The following is a 20,704-nucleotide window of genomic DNA, read 5'->3' as shown; positions in this document are numbered from 1 at the left end:
TAGCTGGGGTGTGAAGAGTCAAAGAAGGATACAAGATATCCCAGACTTTGTGGAATTCTCAATTTTTAATGGAGACAGACCTGTCACCAAATAATTAGTGAAAAATGTGCCAAGAACTACAGAGCATCTAAAAAGTTAGAAATATTACCATAAACTTACTTTTAAATCGAACTTTAGCTACATTTTCCAATAATATGCTCATGTTTTTCTTCAACCTTCACACACCTTTTCAGGAAGTATCTCTAAATTTAAAGCAAGTCCAGTTGTTAACGTAAAAAAGGTACAAGAGGCCAGGGCACAGTGGCTCAAGCCTATAATCCCAGCACTTTGAGAGGCTAAGGCGGGCGGATGACCTGAAGTCAGGAGTTTGAGACCAACCTGGCCACCATGGCAAAATCCTGTCTCTACTAAAAATACAAAAATTAGCCGGGTATGGTGATGTGCGCATGCAATCCCAGGTACTCAGGAGGCTGAGGCAGGAGAATAGCTTGAACCCAGGAGATGGAGGTTGCAGTGGGCTGTGATCACACCACTGCACTTCAGCCTGGTGATAGGGCAAGACTTTGTCTCAAAAACAAAAAAAAAGTACAAGAAAAAAGCCAGAGAAAGTAGTGTATTTCTTGAACTTTTAAAGAAAAATTAACAATTGGGCCCATTTCTTCTTTTCTTTTTTTTTTTTTGATCTTATTGAGATTTTTTTTATTTTTTATTTTTTATTATACTTTAAGTTCTAGGGTACATGTGCATAACGTGCAGGTTTGTTACATATGTATACTTGTGCCATGTTGGTGTGCTGCACCTGGACCCATTTCTTTACATTTAGAGGTACTTCACCTGAAAAGGTATCTAAGGGTTACAGAAAAACATATTGACTATACTATTTGAAAATATAACTAATATACTGTTTGTTTTTTTTTTTTGAGACATGGTTTCATTTTGTCACCAAGGCTGGAGTGCAGCAGCACGATCTGGGCTCACTGCAACCTCCCCCTCCCAGCTTCAAGCAATTCTTGTGCCTCAACCTCCTGAGTAGCTGGGATAACAGGTGCACACCACAACGCTCAGCTAACTAATTGTTTTTGTATTTTTAGTAGAGACAGGGTTTCACCATGTTGGCCAGGCTGGTCTCAAACTCCTGGCCTCAAGTGATCCGCCTGCCTCAGCCTCCCAAAGTGCTGGGATTTACAGGCGTGAGCCACCACTCCCAGCCAGTTTCTCCATGATTCTTGACTTTTAGGTCACTCCGTAGAACAGAAACAGATGCCCATTGTGAAGGTTCATTGAGCCAAGACTGCACCACTGCACTGCAGCTGGACAAGGGAGTGAGACTCTGTCTCAAAAAAAAAAAAAAGAAAGAAAAGAAACAGATGCCCATCCAAGGGAAATGAATTTTGCTGAAAGTAGTGCAGTTTTCCCAGAGAAAGTAACATTTGAGCCGAACCTTGAAAGATGAGTAAAAGTTTGTCAAGCTGAAAAATTTCATCGTAATAGGAGTTGAACACAGGGTCATTATGAGCAGTTGGCTGGTCCCCCCTAGAAGGCTGGCAGCCCCTTTCAGGTGAACCTCCAGTCTGTTCTTTATTCAGGCACCAGTAGGACGCTGTGCTGCGTGGCATTCCTGTCCCAGCAGGGGCTAGGCCTGAGTCACACACAGGGCAGTGGCCTGGTCACAGCCTGGGACCTCACCTGAGAAAGACCTGTGAGAAAACATCCCAATCCCACTCATTCCTGCCCACACCAGGGCCAGCCACATCGGGACAGCAGGGACAGTGAAGAGCGTGTTTGGGAATGTGACACTCTGTGGTGGCTGCTTGTTAGGAAATCCTAAGTAGCTTTCTCCTGATGACTAGCCTGAACACTGGATCGCTGAGCGGGGCACAGTTGGAAGGAATCAGAAATTACTGTATTAACACCAGTATTTTGGAGGCACAGAAACCAGGGGTGAAGGAACTTCCCTAAGGTCACACACTTTAGGTGATAGCACTGGTGTAGGCTCCCATAAAAATGTTCTCTCAGGTCTCTTCCAACTCATAGGTTCTTGGAAATGTAAGGGGCAAAATTCATTCATTTTATGGCATTAATGACCACTAATCAATCAATCATTCTCTCAATTATCCGAGCAATTGTATAATTACTGAGTGCTAGTGATGCCCACAACCGAGCTTCTTACAGTCCTGCAGTGGTAGAAACAAAGGAACTAGAAATCATGGTATTTATACCTTGGAGCAACCTGCAATCTAGTTGCATAGGAAATAACCCATTTGACACAATGAGAGTAACAAAAACAACAAATGCAATTGTCATTGGAATGGGCTGGAGCTCTGGGAGAAGGAATCCTTAGGGGAAGATGAAAGCTGAGAAAGGCTTGGAGACCATCAGTGGAGAAGGGAAAGGGCAGTGTCTGGATGGAGGGCTCTGGGCGATATTTAGGAAAACTCAAGAGCGCCTGCCCAGGAACAGACCGACAGACAAGCGTGTGCTCCCTCCTGAACTCACAGGCTTACTAAGGCTCAGCTCACAGCAGGGCTCCCCTTCCAGGCTTTGCAGGTGATACGGTTCCTTCTTCATCCAGGATAGCTCCAGTGAAGGATGGACAGAGGCAAGATTCTAGCTCCATTCTGGCTTCAGTGTGTCCTTGTTCTTTTCTCCTTTGCTAGTCATTCTGGTCTGTTTGGGAACTGGACTTGTTGTCTTTGGCCAGCTAACCTCTAACCCTGCCAGGGGGACTAAGCATGCTACAGAGTGCCCAGGTCCCCCACCTCCTACTTCCATAGAGCCCTGAGCAAACCACTCAGTCTCTAAATGGCCCAGAGCAGCTTGTGGCTCCATTTCAGAAGCAAAAGCACCTCTGAGAACGTGCGAATGCAGCCTGAGACCCCCACCGTGCCAGCTCCTAGCCCTAAAGCAGGCTGGTACCTCACACGGCTTTCGGAATCTTCCAAGACACTGTGGGTGTGAGGTCTTCCAGACAGACACCAGCACCCACCACGCTGGTCCTCAGAAAACGACTGGAGGTAGAGAAAGCAGGGCTGGAAAGAGAGGAAGAAATTTCAGGACTGTCCTCATTAGCATATTCTAAACGAAGCAGATCTTCAGGCAGCCGTGTTAGGTAAGATGTCCCTGTAGAGGAATGAACATTAGATGGCCATGCAGTGTCAAAGTCAGGGCTCGCTTGGGTGCTTCTCTGACAGAAGAGACAGAGTGTGGCACCAGTAGTCCCTGTTGGGTTCTGTGTCTACAGCAGAGAGCTTTGGGGCTGCCCTCCCTCACAGAGCGGGCTTTCTGCAAATGCTCAGGTAGGGCTGGGTATATTCGTAGAATCTTCCAGACCCATCCAACCTAGAAGGTGGTGGTCCCCGAAGAGTGGTGGTGTACATGAGAAGCTGGGGAAACGTGTGACAAGGCAGACCCCTGGGCCGGCCTTCAGAGAGTCTCATTCACCTGCTCTGGAAACACCGCAAAGGACTTGGCCTCTGCTGTGAGTTAAGAGGAAAGAAACCCCTCTCACTCTAGAACTACCTTTTTCTGTCTCAACCACCTTTTTTCCTGTCTTTTAAAAATTTCCAAAAGTCTCTGCATCTGTAGTTTTCATAAGTACTTTGTCATGCAACCTGGTTAGCCCAAGCCAGAGACAACCAGAAACAGCTCTATCAGTGGTTGTCAACGCGGCCACTTCCCTCGGAACCGTGGCCCCTCATTCCTGCAGTTGGGTGGAAGCCAAGACAGCCCCAGGCACAGGCAGTGTGGGCATGGATTCCCGGAGCTCCACACAGGAATGTCCCACTCTAGAGGGGAAGGTAAAATTCGGTGCTCTCCATGCACTGGGTATGTGTGCCAGGAAAGCCCTGAAACTTTTGCTCACAGGGCTCAAAATGAAAGCAGCTGTTGATTCTGAGAGTGGCAGGTTTGACGACATTTGGAGTCCCCCTGTGTGAGAACAGAGAGACCCCTGGCGCCTCCTCCCTGCTACCTGAGGAAGGGGGAGGAGGCTGGGGGTGGGGAGGCCCAGCCTCACAGGGTTGCGTCTCTCTGGGGCTTCCTGAGGAGGCAGCGCCGACCTTCCCAGCCTGGAGGGCCAGCCGGAGCCAGGCCGGATCCTGGCCACTGTGCCTACCACCGAAGGCAGGCTTCAGGCCAGGTCCTCTCCTTGCCTCTCGGGGGGACGCTGGTGTCGGGCTCCTTTGATATCTAAAAACCAGACCCTCAGCCCCCAGCGCCCAAGCCGGGCGCAGATCCACGGCCTGGCCTCTCAGCGCGGAGGCCTGGGGGCGGGCGCGGTTCGGGGGCAAGGGACCGCAAGTGGGGGCGGGCGGCAGCGTGTGAGCAGCTCAGATGGGAGATCACGCGCGATAACCCGGGCCCTGGATGGCAGCGCTCGACAGGAAACCTCGAGCGAGGAGCCAGCTGGGGGCCGGCGGGGCGGGGCTGCTGCTCCCGTAACCGCACGAGAGCCGCGGCTGGCGGTAACACGGGGCTGGGAGCCCACCCTGGCTGCACGGGGAGGAAGGGCCGGAGGTTCCTTCCCAGGCCCAGCCTGCTCTCTGTCTTGCGGAGGGCGTCCTTCACGGGTGTGGTTTGTGACTTTGGGACGGCGGTCCCGGCCGCCTGGGCTTTGGGCGTGGTGGGAGAGCTGCCCAGCCCGCAGCACAACCGGCGTGGCTTTGACCGGGGAGGGACCCGACCCCGAGCCGGACGCGGGGAGGCCAGGGCGGAGGGGCGGCGTGAGCGTGGCTCCGCAGGCTCAGGCTCGTCTCTTTAAAATCCCAGTGAAATGTTCATCTGTAGCGTATCGGTGACGGTTTTAAAATCCAAGCGGCATTTCCTCTCGCAGCCTCCAAAAAACTCGGTGCAGTGGGCAACGGCTTGGCGGGGCGTCTTCCTGTGCCTTGCGCCCAGGCGGGCGACCCGCAGCGGGAGGGGCACAGGCGCGGGCACCGAGGGGCAGAGGCCTGGCCCCGGCTCGGGGAGCTCCGGGCGGAGGCGGCTCGGGCTAGCAGATGGATGCACGGGTTTCTGCTGGGGAAGCTGCAGGGGCCCCAGGAGCTCTGAGGAGGCGCCCTCAACAGCCTGGGGCCGGCGGGACGGCTTCCAGAGCCAGGGCGACCAGCGAGGGCGGCAGGTGCGGCCCTCCTGGCTCCCCCTCCGCCGCTGTCCTCCCTTGCGTTGCCCAGGCAGCCTGAGCTCCTGAGGCCCAGAGGGTCTCCAGCTTACAGTTGCAGTGGGGCTGATACGATGGATCGGAAAACCGCTTTCATCTCACTGGTCTGCTGGTGAAAGCATCTCGTCCCTACAGCATTGGATAATAACAATAGTGATCATGCTATTTACCAGCAGTAGTTGGTTTTTTGTGTTCATATATAAATGTAACCATATTCACCAAATACCATTATCGTGAAAGTTTCTGTATAGCTGAGGTCCTTCTAAACCCCGGCAGGTCATCACCAGAAATGTACTGAGCCAGGGCTGGGGGCGAAGCGCTAGCTTCTGTGCCTCCACTTTCTGCCCTGCCAGAATCTTGCCGCACACACCTCCTTTGATTTAAGGGTTCATGTTATTTGTTTTTGTTTTGGTTGTTTAGTATTATAAATATTATATACTATCATAGTTAGAGTTTCAAACACCACAAAAAGGTGTAAGGTGGAAAATAAGTGAAATTCACCCAGCCTCCCCCTCCCCTGGCTCTTCTGCAGAGTAACCGCGGATGACACTTTTGTGTGTGTGGCCCTCCAGATATACATATATTTTTAACCTGTTTTTGCTTGTTGTAAAATAATATAACATAAAATTTACCATTTTCATTTTTAAGTGTCATTCAGTGGCATGAAGTACATTCACAATATTATACAATCATCACCACTATCCATTTCCATCCAGAACATTTTCACCATCCCAAACAGAAACTCCATCTAGATGTATTTTTATGTATATATACATATATATGCAGCTTACATAGTGTTTTTTTCATACACAAATATCTAGAGCTTGCTTTTTTTTTTTTTTTTTTGAGGCAAGGTCTCACTCAGTTGCCCAGGTTGGAGGGCATGGCATGATCACAGCTCACAGCAGCCTCCACCTCTTGGGCTCAGGCAATCCTCCCACCTAAGCCTCCGGAGGAGCTGGGGCTGCAGGTGTGTGCCACCACACCCAGCTAATTTTGTTATTGTTATTATTTGCAGAGACGCGTCTTGCTATGTCTCAAACTCCTGAGCTCAAGTGATCCTCCAGCTTCAGCCTAAAGTGCTAGGATTACAGGCATGAGCCACTGCAGCTGGCCACGTTTTTAAAAACCTGATTATCTTGAAGATCTTTCATGGTGGCACACGTAGAATTATCTCTTATGTGTGTTTTTTTAACGGTTATATATGAATACACCAAAATTTATCAGGTTCCCAGTTGATGGACGTTTACATTATTTTCTCTGTGTGCTGAGAGTTTATCCTCAGAAAAAATTAAATTCTCAGAGAAATGGCAAAATCCTGCCTGGAATTTTGACATAAGAGGTTTGCTCGAAAGTAGATTTTTTTGAAGTGGTGCTAATTTTCAAGAGCAAAACAAGAGTGTGCTGTGTGAGAAAGACCAAAGGCCCGGCAAGACCTGGCCTCTTGTCCAGGCTCTGACACATGAGCTGTGTGACTGCGGGAGAGTCACTTCAACTCCTTGACCTTCAGTCTCTTTATCTGCAAAGTGGAGCAAATAAGATCTGCCCAGCTTACCTCACTCAATTGTTGTTAGGATCAAATGAAATAAAAAATATAAAAGGGTTTTGTAAACTGAAAGTGTGGAGCAAATGTTTGGTAAGACCATGATGTTACAGCGTCAGTTCCTGGAGTCAGCCAGAGAAAGCTCCATGTCCAAGCTGGCATCAACAGGCAAGAGCAAGTGTCTTTCCCTCTGTATATCTATAATATATATATACACACACACACACACGCTGCTCTCTATGTGTATATATACACATGCGTACGTATATGTTTGTATTGTTCTATTTATGTGTGTATATATACACATATGTACGCAAGTGTGTGTTTGTGTGTATCTTATACTCTATGTGCCTGGCATATAGCAAGTGCTGTCTGCTAACCTGAGAGACTTGTCTGCTGGCTTGGGGGGCTGTGGGTGGAATGAGCGGAGGGAACTGAAACATATAACCTGCTCACCAAAGGAGGTCACTTGCCTGTCGTTGTTTACTCCCAGAGCGTGACTGCAGGCATCGTCCCTCCCTCGTGTTTCCTTAGCGCTCTGTGCCCCTCTCTAGTGGGATGATCCGTTTCCTTGCCCACCTGTCTGCTTGACTGGGAGGCTACATCTATGTCTGTCACCTCCACCCTCACTACCAGCACAGTGTGTGACATTTTCTCCTAGTAAGGATGGCCACCACAAGACCTCTCGTGAGGCGTCTCTCCTTGGCTTGTAGGTGGCCGTCTCTTCATGTCTTTACATCGTCTTCACGGTGTCTTCCCTCTCTACATGCCTGTGTCCTAATCTCATCTTTTTATTTATTTGTTCTTTTTAATAGAGTCTTGCTCTCTCGCCCAGGCTGGAGTGCAGTGGCACAGTCTCGGCTCACTGCAGCCTCCGCCTCCTGGGTTCAAGGGATTCTCCTGCCTCAGCCTCCTGAATAGCTGGGACTACAGATGTGTACCACCATGCCTGGCTAATTTTTTATATTTTTAGTATAGATGTCTGGTTTTTGTTTTGTTTTGGTTTGTTTTTTTCTGAGATGGAGTTTCGCTCTTGTTGCCCGGGCTGGAGTGCAATGGCATGATCTCGGCTCGCTGCAACCTCTGCCTCCCAGGTTCAAGCAATTCTCCTGCCTCAGCCTTCTAAGTAGCTGGGTTTACAAGCCCCTACCACCACATCTGGCTAATTCTTTTGTATTTTCACCATGTTGGCCAGGCTGGTCTCAAACTCCTGGCCTCAGGTGATCCGCCCACCTCAGCCTCCAGAGTGCTGGGATTACAGGCGTGAGCCACCGCTCCCAGCCGAGATGGGGTTTACCATGTTGGTCAGGCTGGTCTCGAATTCTGACCTCAGGTGATCTACCTACCTCGGCCTCCCAAAGTGCTGGGATTACAGGCATGAGCCGCCTCGCCCAACCTAATCTTATCTTCTTATAAGGACACGAGTCATATTGGATCAGGGCACACACTAATGACCTCATTTTAACTTAGTGACCTCTTTCAAGACCTTTTCTCCAAATACAGTTACATTCTGAGGTATTGGGAGTTAGGATTTCAACATAAGAATTTCAGGGGACAAAATTTAGCCCATAACAGAAACTGAGGTTTAGTGATTATTATGTGTTAATGGATGAGGAAGGAACAAAAGAGTGAATGGGTTTCACACCTTCAGGACAAACAACCACTTTCTGGGTGGTTTGTGGGGCAAGAGTAGGAAGAGCTTGGTTTTGGGGGCCAGGGGAAGAAGAGATGAAGATGACTACGTTTGGCTGAATGCAGGCAGATAATGGAGGCTGGCAGTATAGCCTGGATTTTAGGGCTGATTTGAAGCCTGTCCTGGGGCTTGCCAGGGCATCTCCAGCTAGACTAGGGGCCCAAGGCAGCTATGAACCTTGCCTTGTTCCAACTGGCTTTAATTTTTTTCTTTGAAATGTTATTACCATATTTTAAATAAAAAGATAATGTGTCCTTGCCAAAAGAGAAAAGCCTGCAACTGTTGCCTATCTCATTCAGAGTAAAAGCCACTGGTCAAGGAAGTTCTACCTAACACCCCCACCCGCTTATCGCCCTCTTTCCTGGTCTCCTAGAACTTCCCCTCATTCATGCTACCCTGGCTACACCCCTCCTTGCCTCTGACCACCTGTGAAAACCAGGAGCCATCTCTTTGTCACTTCATACTTTCATTTCCTTGGCTAGCATTAAGACTGAATGTCTTTTTTTTTTTTTTTTTTGAGACAGATGCTCGCTCTGTCACCCAGGCAGGATTGCAGTGGCTCGATCTCAGCTCACTGCAACTTCTGCCTCCTGGGTTTAAGCGATTCTCCTGCCTCAGCCTCGTGAGTAGCTGGGACTACAGGCGCCTGCCACCATGCCTGACTAATTTTTGTATTTTTAGTAGAGATGGGGTTTCACCATATTGGCTAGACTGGTCTTGAACTCCTGACCTAGTGATCTGCTCACCTCGGCCTCCCAAAGTGCTGCGATTACTGACATGAGCTCTGTGCCTGGTGTGTCTTTTTACATGTTTGTAAGTAATCTGTTTTTCTGTCTCTGAGAATTGCCTATTTATATCTTTTGCTGATATATCTCTTGGACTATTAGTTTTAGCTTTCATTTTCAAAGTATTATTATTTATTAACTTTTTTTTTTTTTTTGAGACAGGGTCTCACTCTGTAACCCAGGCTGGAGTGCAGTGACGCAATCAGGGCTCACTGCAGTTTTGACCTCCTTGGGCTCAAGTGATCCTCGCACCTCAGCCTCCTGAGTAGCTGGGACTAAGGCATGCACCATCATGCCCAGCTAATTTTTTATTTTTTGTGGAGGCAGGGTCTTGCCATGTTGCCCAGGCTGGTCTCTTAACTCCTTGGCTCAAGCAGTCCTGCTAGCTCGGCCTCCCCACGTGTTGGGATTACAGGCCTGAGCCACCGCGTCTGGCCCATTTTTCAAGCTATTATTGATTGAATTCCAAACCTGTAAAAAGCTTTAGGAATGAAGCTATTTATCTCAGAATTATTTACAATAGTGAAAAATTGGAAACAAATGACCACCAATGGGGAATGGTTATGTAGATAGTGGAAAGCTTATTAGGCAACCATTAAAAAGGATATTTATTAATGGTAAAATGACAAAGTAACATGAAATACACATATATGAAGTAACATGAAGTCTTAGATGATAACATAATACTAAATGAAAAAAATGATTCTCCAGGAAATTTTTTTTTTTTTTTTTGACATGGAGTCCCACTCTGTCACCCAGGCTGGCATGTAATGGTGTGATCTTGGCTCACTGCAGCCTCTGCCTTCCAAGTTGAAGTGGTTCTCCTGCCTCAGCCTCCCAAGTAGTTGGGATAACAGGCATGTGCCACCATGCTCAGCTAATTTTCATACTTTTAGTAGAGATAGGGTTTCACCATGTTGGCCAGGCTGGTCTCAAACTCCTGACCTCAGGCAATCCGCCCGCCTTGGCCTCCCAAAGTACTGGGATTACAGGCGTGAGCCACTGCACCTGGCCGGGAAAAACTTTTATGTAAAATGATTCAGTTTATAAATAAAGACTTTGGACGGCCATCTGCCATCATGTTAGTAATGGCTGTGTTTGAAAGTGGTATTATGGGCAACTTTGATTTTTTCCTACTTTTCTGCACTTTTATATTCAGTTGATTTACTTGAAAATAAAAAGAAAAGTGATCACAAGGGCCGGGCTCGGTGGCTCACGCCTGTCATCCCAGCACTTTGGCTTGGCAGCTCACGCCTGTAATTCCAGCACTTTGGCTCGGCGGCTCACACCTGTAATCCCAGCACTTTGGGAGGCCGAGGCGGGTGGATCACCTGAGGTCAGGAGTTTGAGAACAGCCTGGCCAACATGGTGACACCCCGTCTCTACTAAAATACAAAAAATTAGCCAGGCATGGTGTCAGGTCCCTGTAATCATAGCTGCCTGGGAGGCTGAGGCAGGAGAATCCCTTGAACCTGGGAGGCGGAGGTTGCAGCGAGCCAAGATCATGCTATTGCACTCCAGCCTGGGGAACAAAGTGAGACTCTGTCTCAATTAAAAAACAAAACAAAACAAAACAGAAAAGAAAAATGATCACAAAGTATCACTCAAGACATAACAACTTTAATGGAAATAAAAATACAAGAAGGGAAACATTTGCTCATAATGTGCTACCCCTAAGAAACCACACAGCCCTGTTCTTCCCTCTTCCCTTGGAACCCTTGTCTATAGGAATACATAATTTGTAGGTAGTTTTGAACAAACGATCCAATTTTACAATGAAACATGAATATTTGAAATCTAACACTGAGGAGAGAATTAAGGAGGCTGTGGCAATTTTTTAAAATTTATTTATTTATTTATTTTTTTAGACAGAGTCTCACTCTATCACCCAGGCTGGAGTGCAGTGGCGCAATCTCAGCTCGCTGCAACCTCCGCCTCCCAGGTTCAAGTGATTCTCTTGCCTCAGCATCTCGAGTAGCTGGTATTACAGGCGCCCGCCACCACGCCTGGCTAATTTTTTTTTGTATTTTTAGTAGAGACGTGGTTTCACCATGTTGGCCATGCTGGTAGCAAATTAAACAGAGTAGTAAAACATTATATGGTGCCACTAAATTATCTGGAGTTGTTCCACAGGTCAGGGTGATTGAGGTATCTCCAGTGGGTCATTGCTATGAGCACTGGGCAGTGTGAGTCCTGGCCTCACATTTGGTAGCAGGCCATCTGTATCTATCAGCCCCCCAGGCCTCTCAGCCCTCAATGAAAGAAAGCTAATTGTAGAGTCAAGAATATGACCTGCTATAACGGTTCGATCCTCGGAGAAGGAAGGACTCCACAGCCTGGTGAGGACCCCTCTCCCCAGCTCTGAGGATCAGCAAGTCATTCAAGGGCAGTACCAGGTGGTAGTTAAGACCTGGACTATGGATCCAGAAGTACCTGGGTTCAACCCTGGCTCTAGACATTAGGCATGTTACTAACCTCTCTGAGCCTCAGTTTCCCTAGCTGTGAAATCAGAGTCACTGTGAAGACTGAATGAGAAAACTCATACATGTAGTTCCTGGACCAGAACAAATCTTCAACCAATGGTTATAATTATTACTCTGTGTGTCTATCCTGTATCTTTTCTGCTGCAGTGAAAGTTAGTTATTCAATGAAAGGGAGTAATCTGTTGACGGGGGTGGTCTGGGTGCCTCGATGCTGTGGTCAGTGAGTTGGCATCACACTCAGCACCCTGCCCAACATAGACACCACCACCCCCCACCATAGCTGCTGCCACTGCCTTCCTAAGAACAGTGACTTCCTGTTTTCTAAGTTCTTACCCTGCAATGTCATCACCAGTTGTGCCTGAGCCTGGGGGTGGAGCTGGGCAGCAGCAGGACTCAGGGCTCAAAGTTGGGGGGTCAAAAGGAAGGAAGGTTGGGTAGTAGAAAGCTGGCCACTCCTACCGGGATCGTGAGATACTGTGGTTCATGTTGATTCCATTAGTACCTACCAACTGAGCGCTTAGCAGGTACCAAGCCCTTTCCATTTGAGTGTCACACACCCTGGGAGGTCGCTGTGATTACTCAGTGATCACACAGTAGCAACGCCAGGACTTGGATTGCAGTTGTCTCCTTCGTAGGATTTATTCTTACCTGTCGGGCTTCCTACCAAAGTGGAAACAAGCTGGATAGGGGTGAGGTTTGAAAGACTGCCCGATAGAAATTGGAGGATCTGTGTGATTTGTGCTTCTGAAGGCAGAACTAGGTTCAAAGTTTTTTTTAACTCTGAAAATTAGAGCTCTCCACCAGTGATTGCTGGGTGCTGAGCTTCCTGTCACTGGAGATATTCAAGTGGAGGCCAGAAGTGCTACCAATGAAGAAACTCCTGGAAGACGTGGGAGGCCCTCTATATGAGAGGAACCCCAGAGGCACTGGGATAAGAGAAGGGACTTTGCATCAGATGCACTCAGAAAATCTCTAGCTGTGTGACCTATTTGAGCCACAATGTCCATTATCTGCAAAATAGAATTGGTAATAATTCTACCCGTATTGTGCAAGGTTGGTCTGAGGATTAAGCCAGATCATGCAAGTGCAAAGAGTTCTCTAAACTGTATGCTTCGTGCATGTGTTACATCATTATCATTTTGTGAAGTGAGGAGTTCTCAGAAAGTCTACACACTACTGAGCTCCTACTGTGTGCCAGGCACTTTGTACATACCCATTATCTGTTTTTTTGTTTTGTTTTGTTTTTTCGTTTTTTTGTTTTTTTTGAGACTGAGTCTCACTCTGTTGCCCAGGCTGGAGTGTAGAGGTGGGATCTCCGCTCACTGCAAGCTCCACCTCCTGGGTTCACACCATTCTCCTGCCTCAGCCTCCCGAGTCACTGGGACTACAGGCACCCGCCACCACGCCCAGCTAATTTTTTTTTTTTTTTTTTTGTATTTTTAGTAGAGACAGGGTTTCACCGTGTTGGCCAGGATGGTCTCCTGACCTCGTGATCTGCCCGCCTTGGCCTTCCAAAGTGCTGGGATTACAGGCATGAGCCACTACACCCGGCCCCCATTATCTGTTTTTATCTTCACACACTCCTGAAGAGTGGGTATCCCCATCCTGAGCTGGGAAACCTGGCCAGGTTCTGTCCCTCACTCTGGCAGGATGGGGTGGGAGGTCGGAGGGCCGTCCCCTGCTGCCACTGCTTGTATCTGCAGAGCCTCCCAGCATGCGCCACTGTGCAGGGCACCCCGCAAACTTTACCTCATTGCTCCGCACCCATGAAGTCGGTCTTATCAAAGCCCTTTTGCAGATAGGAAAACTGAAGCTCAGAGAGGTTAAGAAAGCTGTGCCAAAACAAGCCAATAATGGGGCAGATTCCACACTTGAGTCTTAGAGTCTTTCTGACTCGAAGGCTTATGTTCTTTGCTCTTCTCTAAGCCTGTGATGTGCTGGTGAGGAGGGGAAACGAGCAAATGAAACTACGTGGCACCATCTGTGCTTGCCAGAGCCAGTGGTGGGGGAGGACTCGAAGTGAAACGTTTACAAGCCTTTGTGATTAAGTGTCAAAAGTGGGCAAAATGGCAAGGGCTGTGAATTCAGAGGTAGGTGGAAACTCTGGGTCCTGTGCCCACAGGTCAGGTGCATCGAAGGCATAAGGCTAAGAGAAGTACCTGGAGTCGGGAGACCCAGGAATTCCCTTCCAGCTTTGCCACTAACCTGCAGGTGTCCTTGGTGAAGTTGCTCCGTTTCTCTGATCTCAGTTTATCCACCTGTGAATTGGGCCCCATAACAGCCCCCTGTTTGTCTCCTGGCACTCATAACAATCAAACTCCATCAGACACAGGAAGTCAGTTTAAAAGTAGAAATTAGGGTTCGAATGAGAAGAATCCTTATTCGTTGGATGTGAGGGAGTCCTGCAGATGCCCAGCTCCGAAACAGGATTTGCTGGAGAAGGAGGTTGACTGGAGGGGAAGAGGGCACCAGTGTGTATTTGCAGCCTCAGGGTATGGCTGGACCAGGTTGATTAAGGCCTGATCCCTGTTAGCAGAAGTTCACAGTCTGGCTCAGAGACAATACAGTTCAAGTAAATCTCACCCAGAGAAACCAGATTCTGTAAGGATAGGTGTGTCTCCCCCAGGGTGCACTCTGGGGCCCCAGAATCTTCCTGTTAATGGCCAGTGCCACGAGACTTCCTGAACTCAGGGCTTTTATGAAGATGACAAAAGGCTGTAAAGGGATGGTGAGGCTCACTGTCACTAATTAGACTCACAGCACTTAGATACAATGACCCATATGCCTAGATACTCTGTGATCCTCTTTGTCTGCCCCCAGCCTCCTGTGAGCATCTCACATGGCCTATTCCTGATATCTTGCTACAGGGCAAGAAGGTTCCAGCTTATTGTGCATGGGCTTAAAGTAGAAATCATGGCAATAACAATAGGTGACATAATGGAATACATACTCTTATGGGGTCCTTCGCCCCATAAGAATTATTTTATTTGACCTTCACCCCATAAGAAGTATCGTATTTGGCCAGGCACGGTGGCTCACGCCTATAATCCCAGCACTTTGGGAGGCCGAGGCGGGTGGATCACTTGAGTTCAGGAGTCTGAGACCGGCCTGGCCAACGTGGCGAAACCCCGTCTCTACTAAAATTACAAAAATTAGCAGGGCGTGGTGGTGCGTGCCTGTAATCCCAGCTACTCGGGAGGCTGAGGCAGGAGAATCACTTGAACCAGGGAGGCAGTGGTTGCAGTGAGCTGAGGTCATGCCATTGCACTCCAGCCTGGGCAACAGAGTGAGACTGCATCTCAAAAAAAAAAAAAAAGAAAAAAAAAAAGTATTGTAATTAACCCTCACCACCATCTAACGAGACAGGTTGTATTGTTATCCCCATTTTACAGATGAGAAAACCAAGGCTTAGAGAAGTTCCATAATACACAGTTCAGAAGTACAGTGTATAAGAAGGACCAAAGCTTTAATTTTGTTCCTTCTATCTGTTTGACAGAAATTTACATTTGTTGTAGGGTGTAGCTGCATTCTATGGAAGGCTGGGCTTCCCTCTCACATGCTCTGGCCACTGTAATGATGCAGGTCTGAATCTCAATCCATTCATGGCCATGCAATGAAGTCCCCATGCTCAGGTTCCACTCCAGGCCACTTAAGTCAGAGCCTCAGGGGAGAGGGCAGTGGATTGAGAGTCTGTGTGAGAACGCTCTGTCAGTCTCTGGGGCTCCTTTCAAATGCTGAGGTTCTCCTGGGTGCTGTAAATCTTGGGTAGGGATCAGGAACATGAAATAAAACAGCTTCTCCACTTGTACAGAAAAGTACTTACCATGTAAAACCCAAAACCTCCTAGGAAGCAGCTGCTGGTCCCTTTGGGATGGAATTGGTAGAAATATGAAGAAGCCGCAGGAGGGCACGCAGGGAAGAAGCCAGGACCAAGAAGAGAGTGGCGATGCGGTGCCTTTGAGCTGGCATCCTACAAAACTGTCTGCTGTCCAGGGAAGCCCCTGCACCTTGTATGTGGCCTCAAGAGCTAAGCCTTAAGCCCCATGAGGGTAGGGACTCAGAAGACTTGACCCAGATATCAGACATCATTGTCTTTTGATTCTCATCACAACCCTTAAGGTAGATATGATTACCCTCCATTTAACAGATGAGGTAACTGAGGCCCAGAGAGGGGAGTTACTTGTCCAAGACCACACAGCTGGTAAGTGGCAGAGGAAGTACTCCAACCCACCTGCACGCAATCTAGAGTTCATTCCATTTCAGTAGTTCCCCGCACAGAGCAGATGCCCAATGAATATTTCATTAATCGCATAACTGAATCAGGTCCTGCATCCCTGCATGGAGCTTTCTGGGCCATGACTGTCTTCCTCAGGCCCATCTCTCCCAGCAGAGGCGTAGTGGGACTGAGGAGAGGAGGGTCCGACACAGGGAATTATATTGGGGTTGATATCCTCTCCTCCACCCAACCACACACAGCACACTTGTCATCAGTCATAAAACTATGCAGAAAGAAAGGAAGAAGGAAGGAAGGAAGGAAGGAAGGCAGGCAGGAAGGAAGGAAACTTGTTCATATTACTTATCTCAGGGAGGTGCCCAATCCCCCTGCCCCTCTACTGTGCTGAGTCTGCACAACACAAAGAAATATTTCTTATTTGTGCTAAATTTACTGTCCAGTAATTTTTCTGTTCTCATTTTCTGTGACAAGCAGCTGAGTGATTTTCTCCTGGCTTTTCTTCTGAGTCTCAACCAGTCCCATAAATCACCACAGTTATCTCCTCTGCAGTCCTAACAGCAAAAAGTCACCCCAGTTTTGGTGGCCTTCATGGGAGCTGGCTTGTCCCCAAGAGGCCTTTAGATCCTCCCTAGGTCGGTGAGGACTTCCAGCAATACCTGGGGCCAGAGGGCAGGCACACCTGGGGCTGGGCCCAGCATCTTCCTCATCACTGAAGCGCAGCCCTGAAACATTCCATGATATCGAGTGATTGTCTACCCTGTGCCCTGCACTCCGATGCCAGGGCTGGAGGAAGAGGCAACAATGAAGACGCAGCCATTGGTCTCAGGTGCTGGCAGCCTAGATGGAGGGGCATCTGAGTCCTGAGGAGTTGGGTCTGTAGAGCACTTTGGGAGATCTCGGCTCTTGAGCCGACATCCTCTCACTTTTTCCTCAGGGGTTCAGGTGGTGGGACAGTCTGATTTCTTTTTTTTTTTTTTTTGAGGCGGAGTCTTGCTCTGTCGCCCAGGCTGGAGTGCAGTGGCCGGATCTCAGCTCACTGCAAGCTCCGCCTCCCGGGTTCCCGCCATTCTCCTGCCTCAGCCTCCCAAGTAACTGGGACTACAGGCGCCCGCCACTCGCCCGGCTAGTTTTTTGTATTTTTAGTAGAGACGGGGTTTCACTGTGTTCGCCAGGATGGTCTCGATCTCCTGACCTTGTGATCCGCCCGTCTCGGCCTCCCAAAGTGCTGGGATTACAGGCTTGAGCCACCGCGCCCGGCCGGGACAGTCTGATTTCAACAGGTGTTGAGTGGAGGGGTAGAACACAGGCCTGGAAGAGGACCTAGCTCAACAGGCAAGGGGGTAGAAAAATATGGGTGTGTTCAAGGAAGAATGGGGTATAAAAGACAGGAGCAGAGGGACAGGGTGGCACAAAGCTGTGGTCTTTTCAGGCCTGGACTTGTTCTGGCAGAGCCCTAACATGGCTGGACAAAGAGCTTGGACTCTCATCCGAGTGGCTGGGTCTCTGGGCAGGGTCTGTGGGAGGTTTGCAGAGATCAGCTGCCTGGGGGCAAGAGGGGTCCTGAATTAGGGTTGGAGTCAAAAGCTTGGGGACAGAGGGATTCAGGGTGGTGGGTGTGGGAACACTGGCGGTTGCCTTTGAATCATCTGCTTCCATAGTTCGTCGGGGAGGCCAAAATGTTGCTGGTATGGAGGGGCAGGCAGGGCTGGCCCAGGGGCAGGAAGAGGGAGAGAGCTGCTAGGGGTCAGTCCTGGGCTGCCTGTCACTGTGTGCTCTGAACCGGAATCCTCGGTGCCTCTGTCAGAGAGTGGGTGGCAGGAGGATCTGACGATGATTACATTTAAGGCAGTGCCTGCAGAAATGTTAGTTTTCACCTGTTCGACAGAAGAGGCAGCTGACAGAGCATACATAACCTGCCCCAAATCACACAGCCAGAAAGAATGACAGTACTCCCACATATGACCTCCACTCCCTCTGCCCGCATCTGGGTCCAAAGGCCACCAGAGGGCGCCCAGGCCTTGGGAGACAGACACTGGCTGGGCTGGCCTGGGACCTCTGCTCTAGTTACCAGGCACGGGTGGAGTGAGATGGGTACCATGCCCTGTTTTACAGGTTGAGTTGTTGCACATTTACCTAGTAGGAAGTATGGTCAGACTAAAATCCAAATCTCCTCATTCACAGTGCCATGATGTTTCTAATAAAACCGCTAACTTTTTTTTTTCTTTCTTTTTCTTTTTTTCTTTTTTTTTTTTTTTGAGACGGAGCCTCACTCTGTGTGCTAGGCTGAAGTGCAGTGGCATGATCTCAGCTCACTGCAACCTCCGCCTCCCAGGTTCCAGCGATTCTCCTGCCTCAGCCTCCAGAGTAGCTGTGATTACAGGTGCCTGCCACCACACCCAGCTAATTTTTGTATTTTTAGTAGAGACAGGGTTTCACCACGTTGACCATGCTGGACTTGAACTCCTGACCTCAAGTGATCCACCCATGTCGGCTTCCCAAAGTGCTTGGATTACAGGCGTGAGCCACCGCACCTGGCCCCAAAATGCAAACTTTTAGTTAACCAGAGTATATACTGTATCTGCATTCTTCAGCCCATGGTACTCCAGTGGCAGTGCCAACTAAAAGTGCATTAACTACAGCTTGACAAAGGTTAATATGGCACTAGGAGTTAGGGGCCCCTGGGAAATTTGCAGTGGGAGAGGCTAACACCGGAGAGACCTTTGAGCTGCATTTTGTAGGATGCATCAAATGTTACCGAATAGTAGGGTTTCAAGGAGAGAAATGGAGGGAACATCAAGAGGGAAGAGTGCATGCAAGGCACAGGGCATATCGCCGGAAAAGCAAGGCATGTCCTGCGAATGCGGTGTGTGTAGTGGGAGGAGGGGAGACAGGGAAGGCTGAGGCCATGGAGCTGGGACTGGGGGGCAGGGAGATGCTGGGCCTAGGTGGGGAGGGGCACCAAAGGTACCTCTGTCTGTTGCCCATGAAACCCTTCAGGGCACAGGGAAGGGAAGCTGAGCACCAGATCCCACTGTCCTCGGTGGGAGAGTGCCTGGTACTGAGGTAGGTAGGGAGTATGGGGAGAGTTAACCCAGATTTTTGCTGTCCTAGTTAACTGTTAGATATTGAAATGATCTCATTTGACCATCATTTGACCTGTTGTCTCCCATGGGTAGGCCTCAGAGCCACACACCTCAGGCTAGGAGTACCATTCATCCAGATGTGAACACCTTCCAGAGGTTTCCAGAGTTCTTGGTTCACACAGGCACTAACATGGCTGGGCTTCTGCCGCTGAGGCAGGAGCTCTGTGCACAGAGAACAGCCTCATCTGCCCGCCTTGTTTCCACCTCCCCTCCCCAATATTGCTCCAGGTTATCTGGCCCCACAGGGGCCACATCTGCCATTGGTGCCAATAGGATTTCCAGGAACTGGCTAAGGTGGGAGGGAGGGGGGTGTTATGATCAGGCTGAAGCATGGGGATTGGATATAGTCTCCGTGTCATGATTTTGTCGGTCACAGTCAGTCCTAGTGCCACCCTAGGGTGATGGGGATGTGTTCTGGTTACCTTGGGCCTGGCTGACCAGCTTTATCTCTTGGCACAGAGGCACAGAGCTTCGGCCTGCTGGATCCCAAACTCTGCTACCTGCTGGATGGAATCCTCTTCATCTATGGTGTCATTCTCACTGCCCTGTTCCTGAGAGTGAAGGTGGGTACCACTGGGCTTTGGGAGGAGGGCACAGGGACCTCCACTTGATGGATGTTCAGAAGCGCCTTGGTCTTGCAAAGTCTCAAGCTTGGGTGGTGCCTGGGGCTTGGTATCCAGGAGCAAAGCAGGGATCAGCCAAGTGTGTGCCTTGAGTGGGCTGAGGAAGAGGTGGCAGTGTCTGGCTGAGATGGACAGGGTGGGAGGGAGAGCCTGGTGCTAGGCACCTCCATGAGAAGCTGTACAAATGTGTGCACATCAGAGTATCCCAGGGAAGGTGATGGTGCCGGCGACAAAGGGGCTTACACTTAGGCAGAGGTCCTGCTGTCCAAGTGTGAATGAAGGCCATGTTAGCCTTTCTCTTGAAAAGACTCTTTCCTCACCTGTAGTAGGAGAGTGGACAGAGCCTGGGTTTTCACTTGGTGCCTTGCAGACCCTGGATTTCTTTGTGGGGCTGGTCATGGTGTGGGCAGAGGGTGGAAGAATTTAAGAGTAAAGGGGAGGATCCAGTCTCAGTCATCACTTCGGTGCTCCCCAACCCATTTCTTGTTTGAATGTTGGACTTTGGCGTAGTATTTTATTTGAAAAACCAAATCTTACTGAGTTTCTTGTTTTAAGTTTGAAAATGCTGCCCTAGATGATTTCTAAGGTTGTTTCCAATGCTCTAGATCTGTAAGACATTGCAGTTTCTCCCGCCTGAAGCGGCATGAAGTGAAGCAAGAGTGAGCCTGTGTCAGCTTCCAACAGATGCTCAGGACACTAAGCAAACGCTAGGCTTCCTGGACACCAGTGCAGCAGGGCGATGGCTCAGGGCTGGGCGAGTGATGCACGTACAGCACCCTGCCCCCAGGGTCAAGATAGGAGGCGGGACCTTGACCAGCCGCCATCCACCCTGGATTGTCCTCAGAGTCCCCGGAGGAAGGGACCCTAGGGAATACTCACGTCCGCGGGGGCGCAGACCAAGAACCTTACACCTCTGCGCACGCGCGAGGGCGCTAGCCCGGGAAGAATAAACGCCAGCGGGTCCTGGACCAGCGTGATGGATGCACATGTCACAGGCAGGAGGAAAGACAGCTGGGCTCAGAAAAAGCGGCTGCCACGACCC

General features: G+C 49.3%; 1 protein-coding gene across 4 annotated transcripts in view; it reads left to right on the top strand.

The window, feature by feature from the left end:
- The window catches only part of CD247 (CD247 molecule), an 89,245-nt gene that overhangs the window by 59,958 nt on the left and 8,583 nt on the right, over nucleotides 1–20,704 (top strand). For 2 of the 4 annotated variants that reach the window (XM_033198467.1, XM_033198466.1), the window contains exons 1-2: nucleotides 18,180–18,276; nucleotides 19,499–19,602. In XM_033198467.1, the coding sequence (XP_033054358.1) occupies nucleotides 18,195–18,276; nucleotides 19,499–19,602 (186 nt within the window). In that variant the 5' untranslated portion in view covers nucleotides 18,180–18,194. Of the gene's footprint in view, nucleotides 1–18,179; nucleotides 18,277–19,498; nucleotides 19,603–20,704 lie in introns of those variants that run through there. The other 2 variants (XM_033198469.1, XM_033198468.1) reach the window with 1 other exon arrangement.

Source organism: Trachypithecus francoisi, unplaced genomic scaffold (genome assembly GCF_009764315.1).
Source record: "Trachypithecus francoisi isolate TF-2019V2 unplaced genomic scaffold, Tfra_2.0 Lachesis_group5, whole genome shotgun sequence".
Taxonomy (NCBI): domain Eukaryota; kingdom Metazoa; phylum Chordata; class Mammalia; order Primates; family Cercopithecidae; genus Trachypithecus; species Trachypithecus francoisi.
The sequence above is the reverse complement of the archived record's forward strand: the minus strand, read 5'-3'. Positions and strand labels throughout refer to the sequence as shown.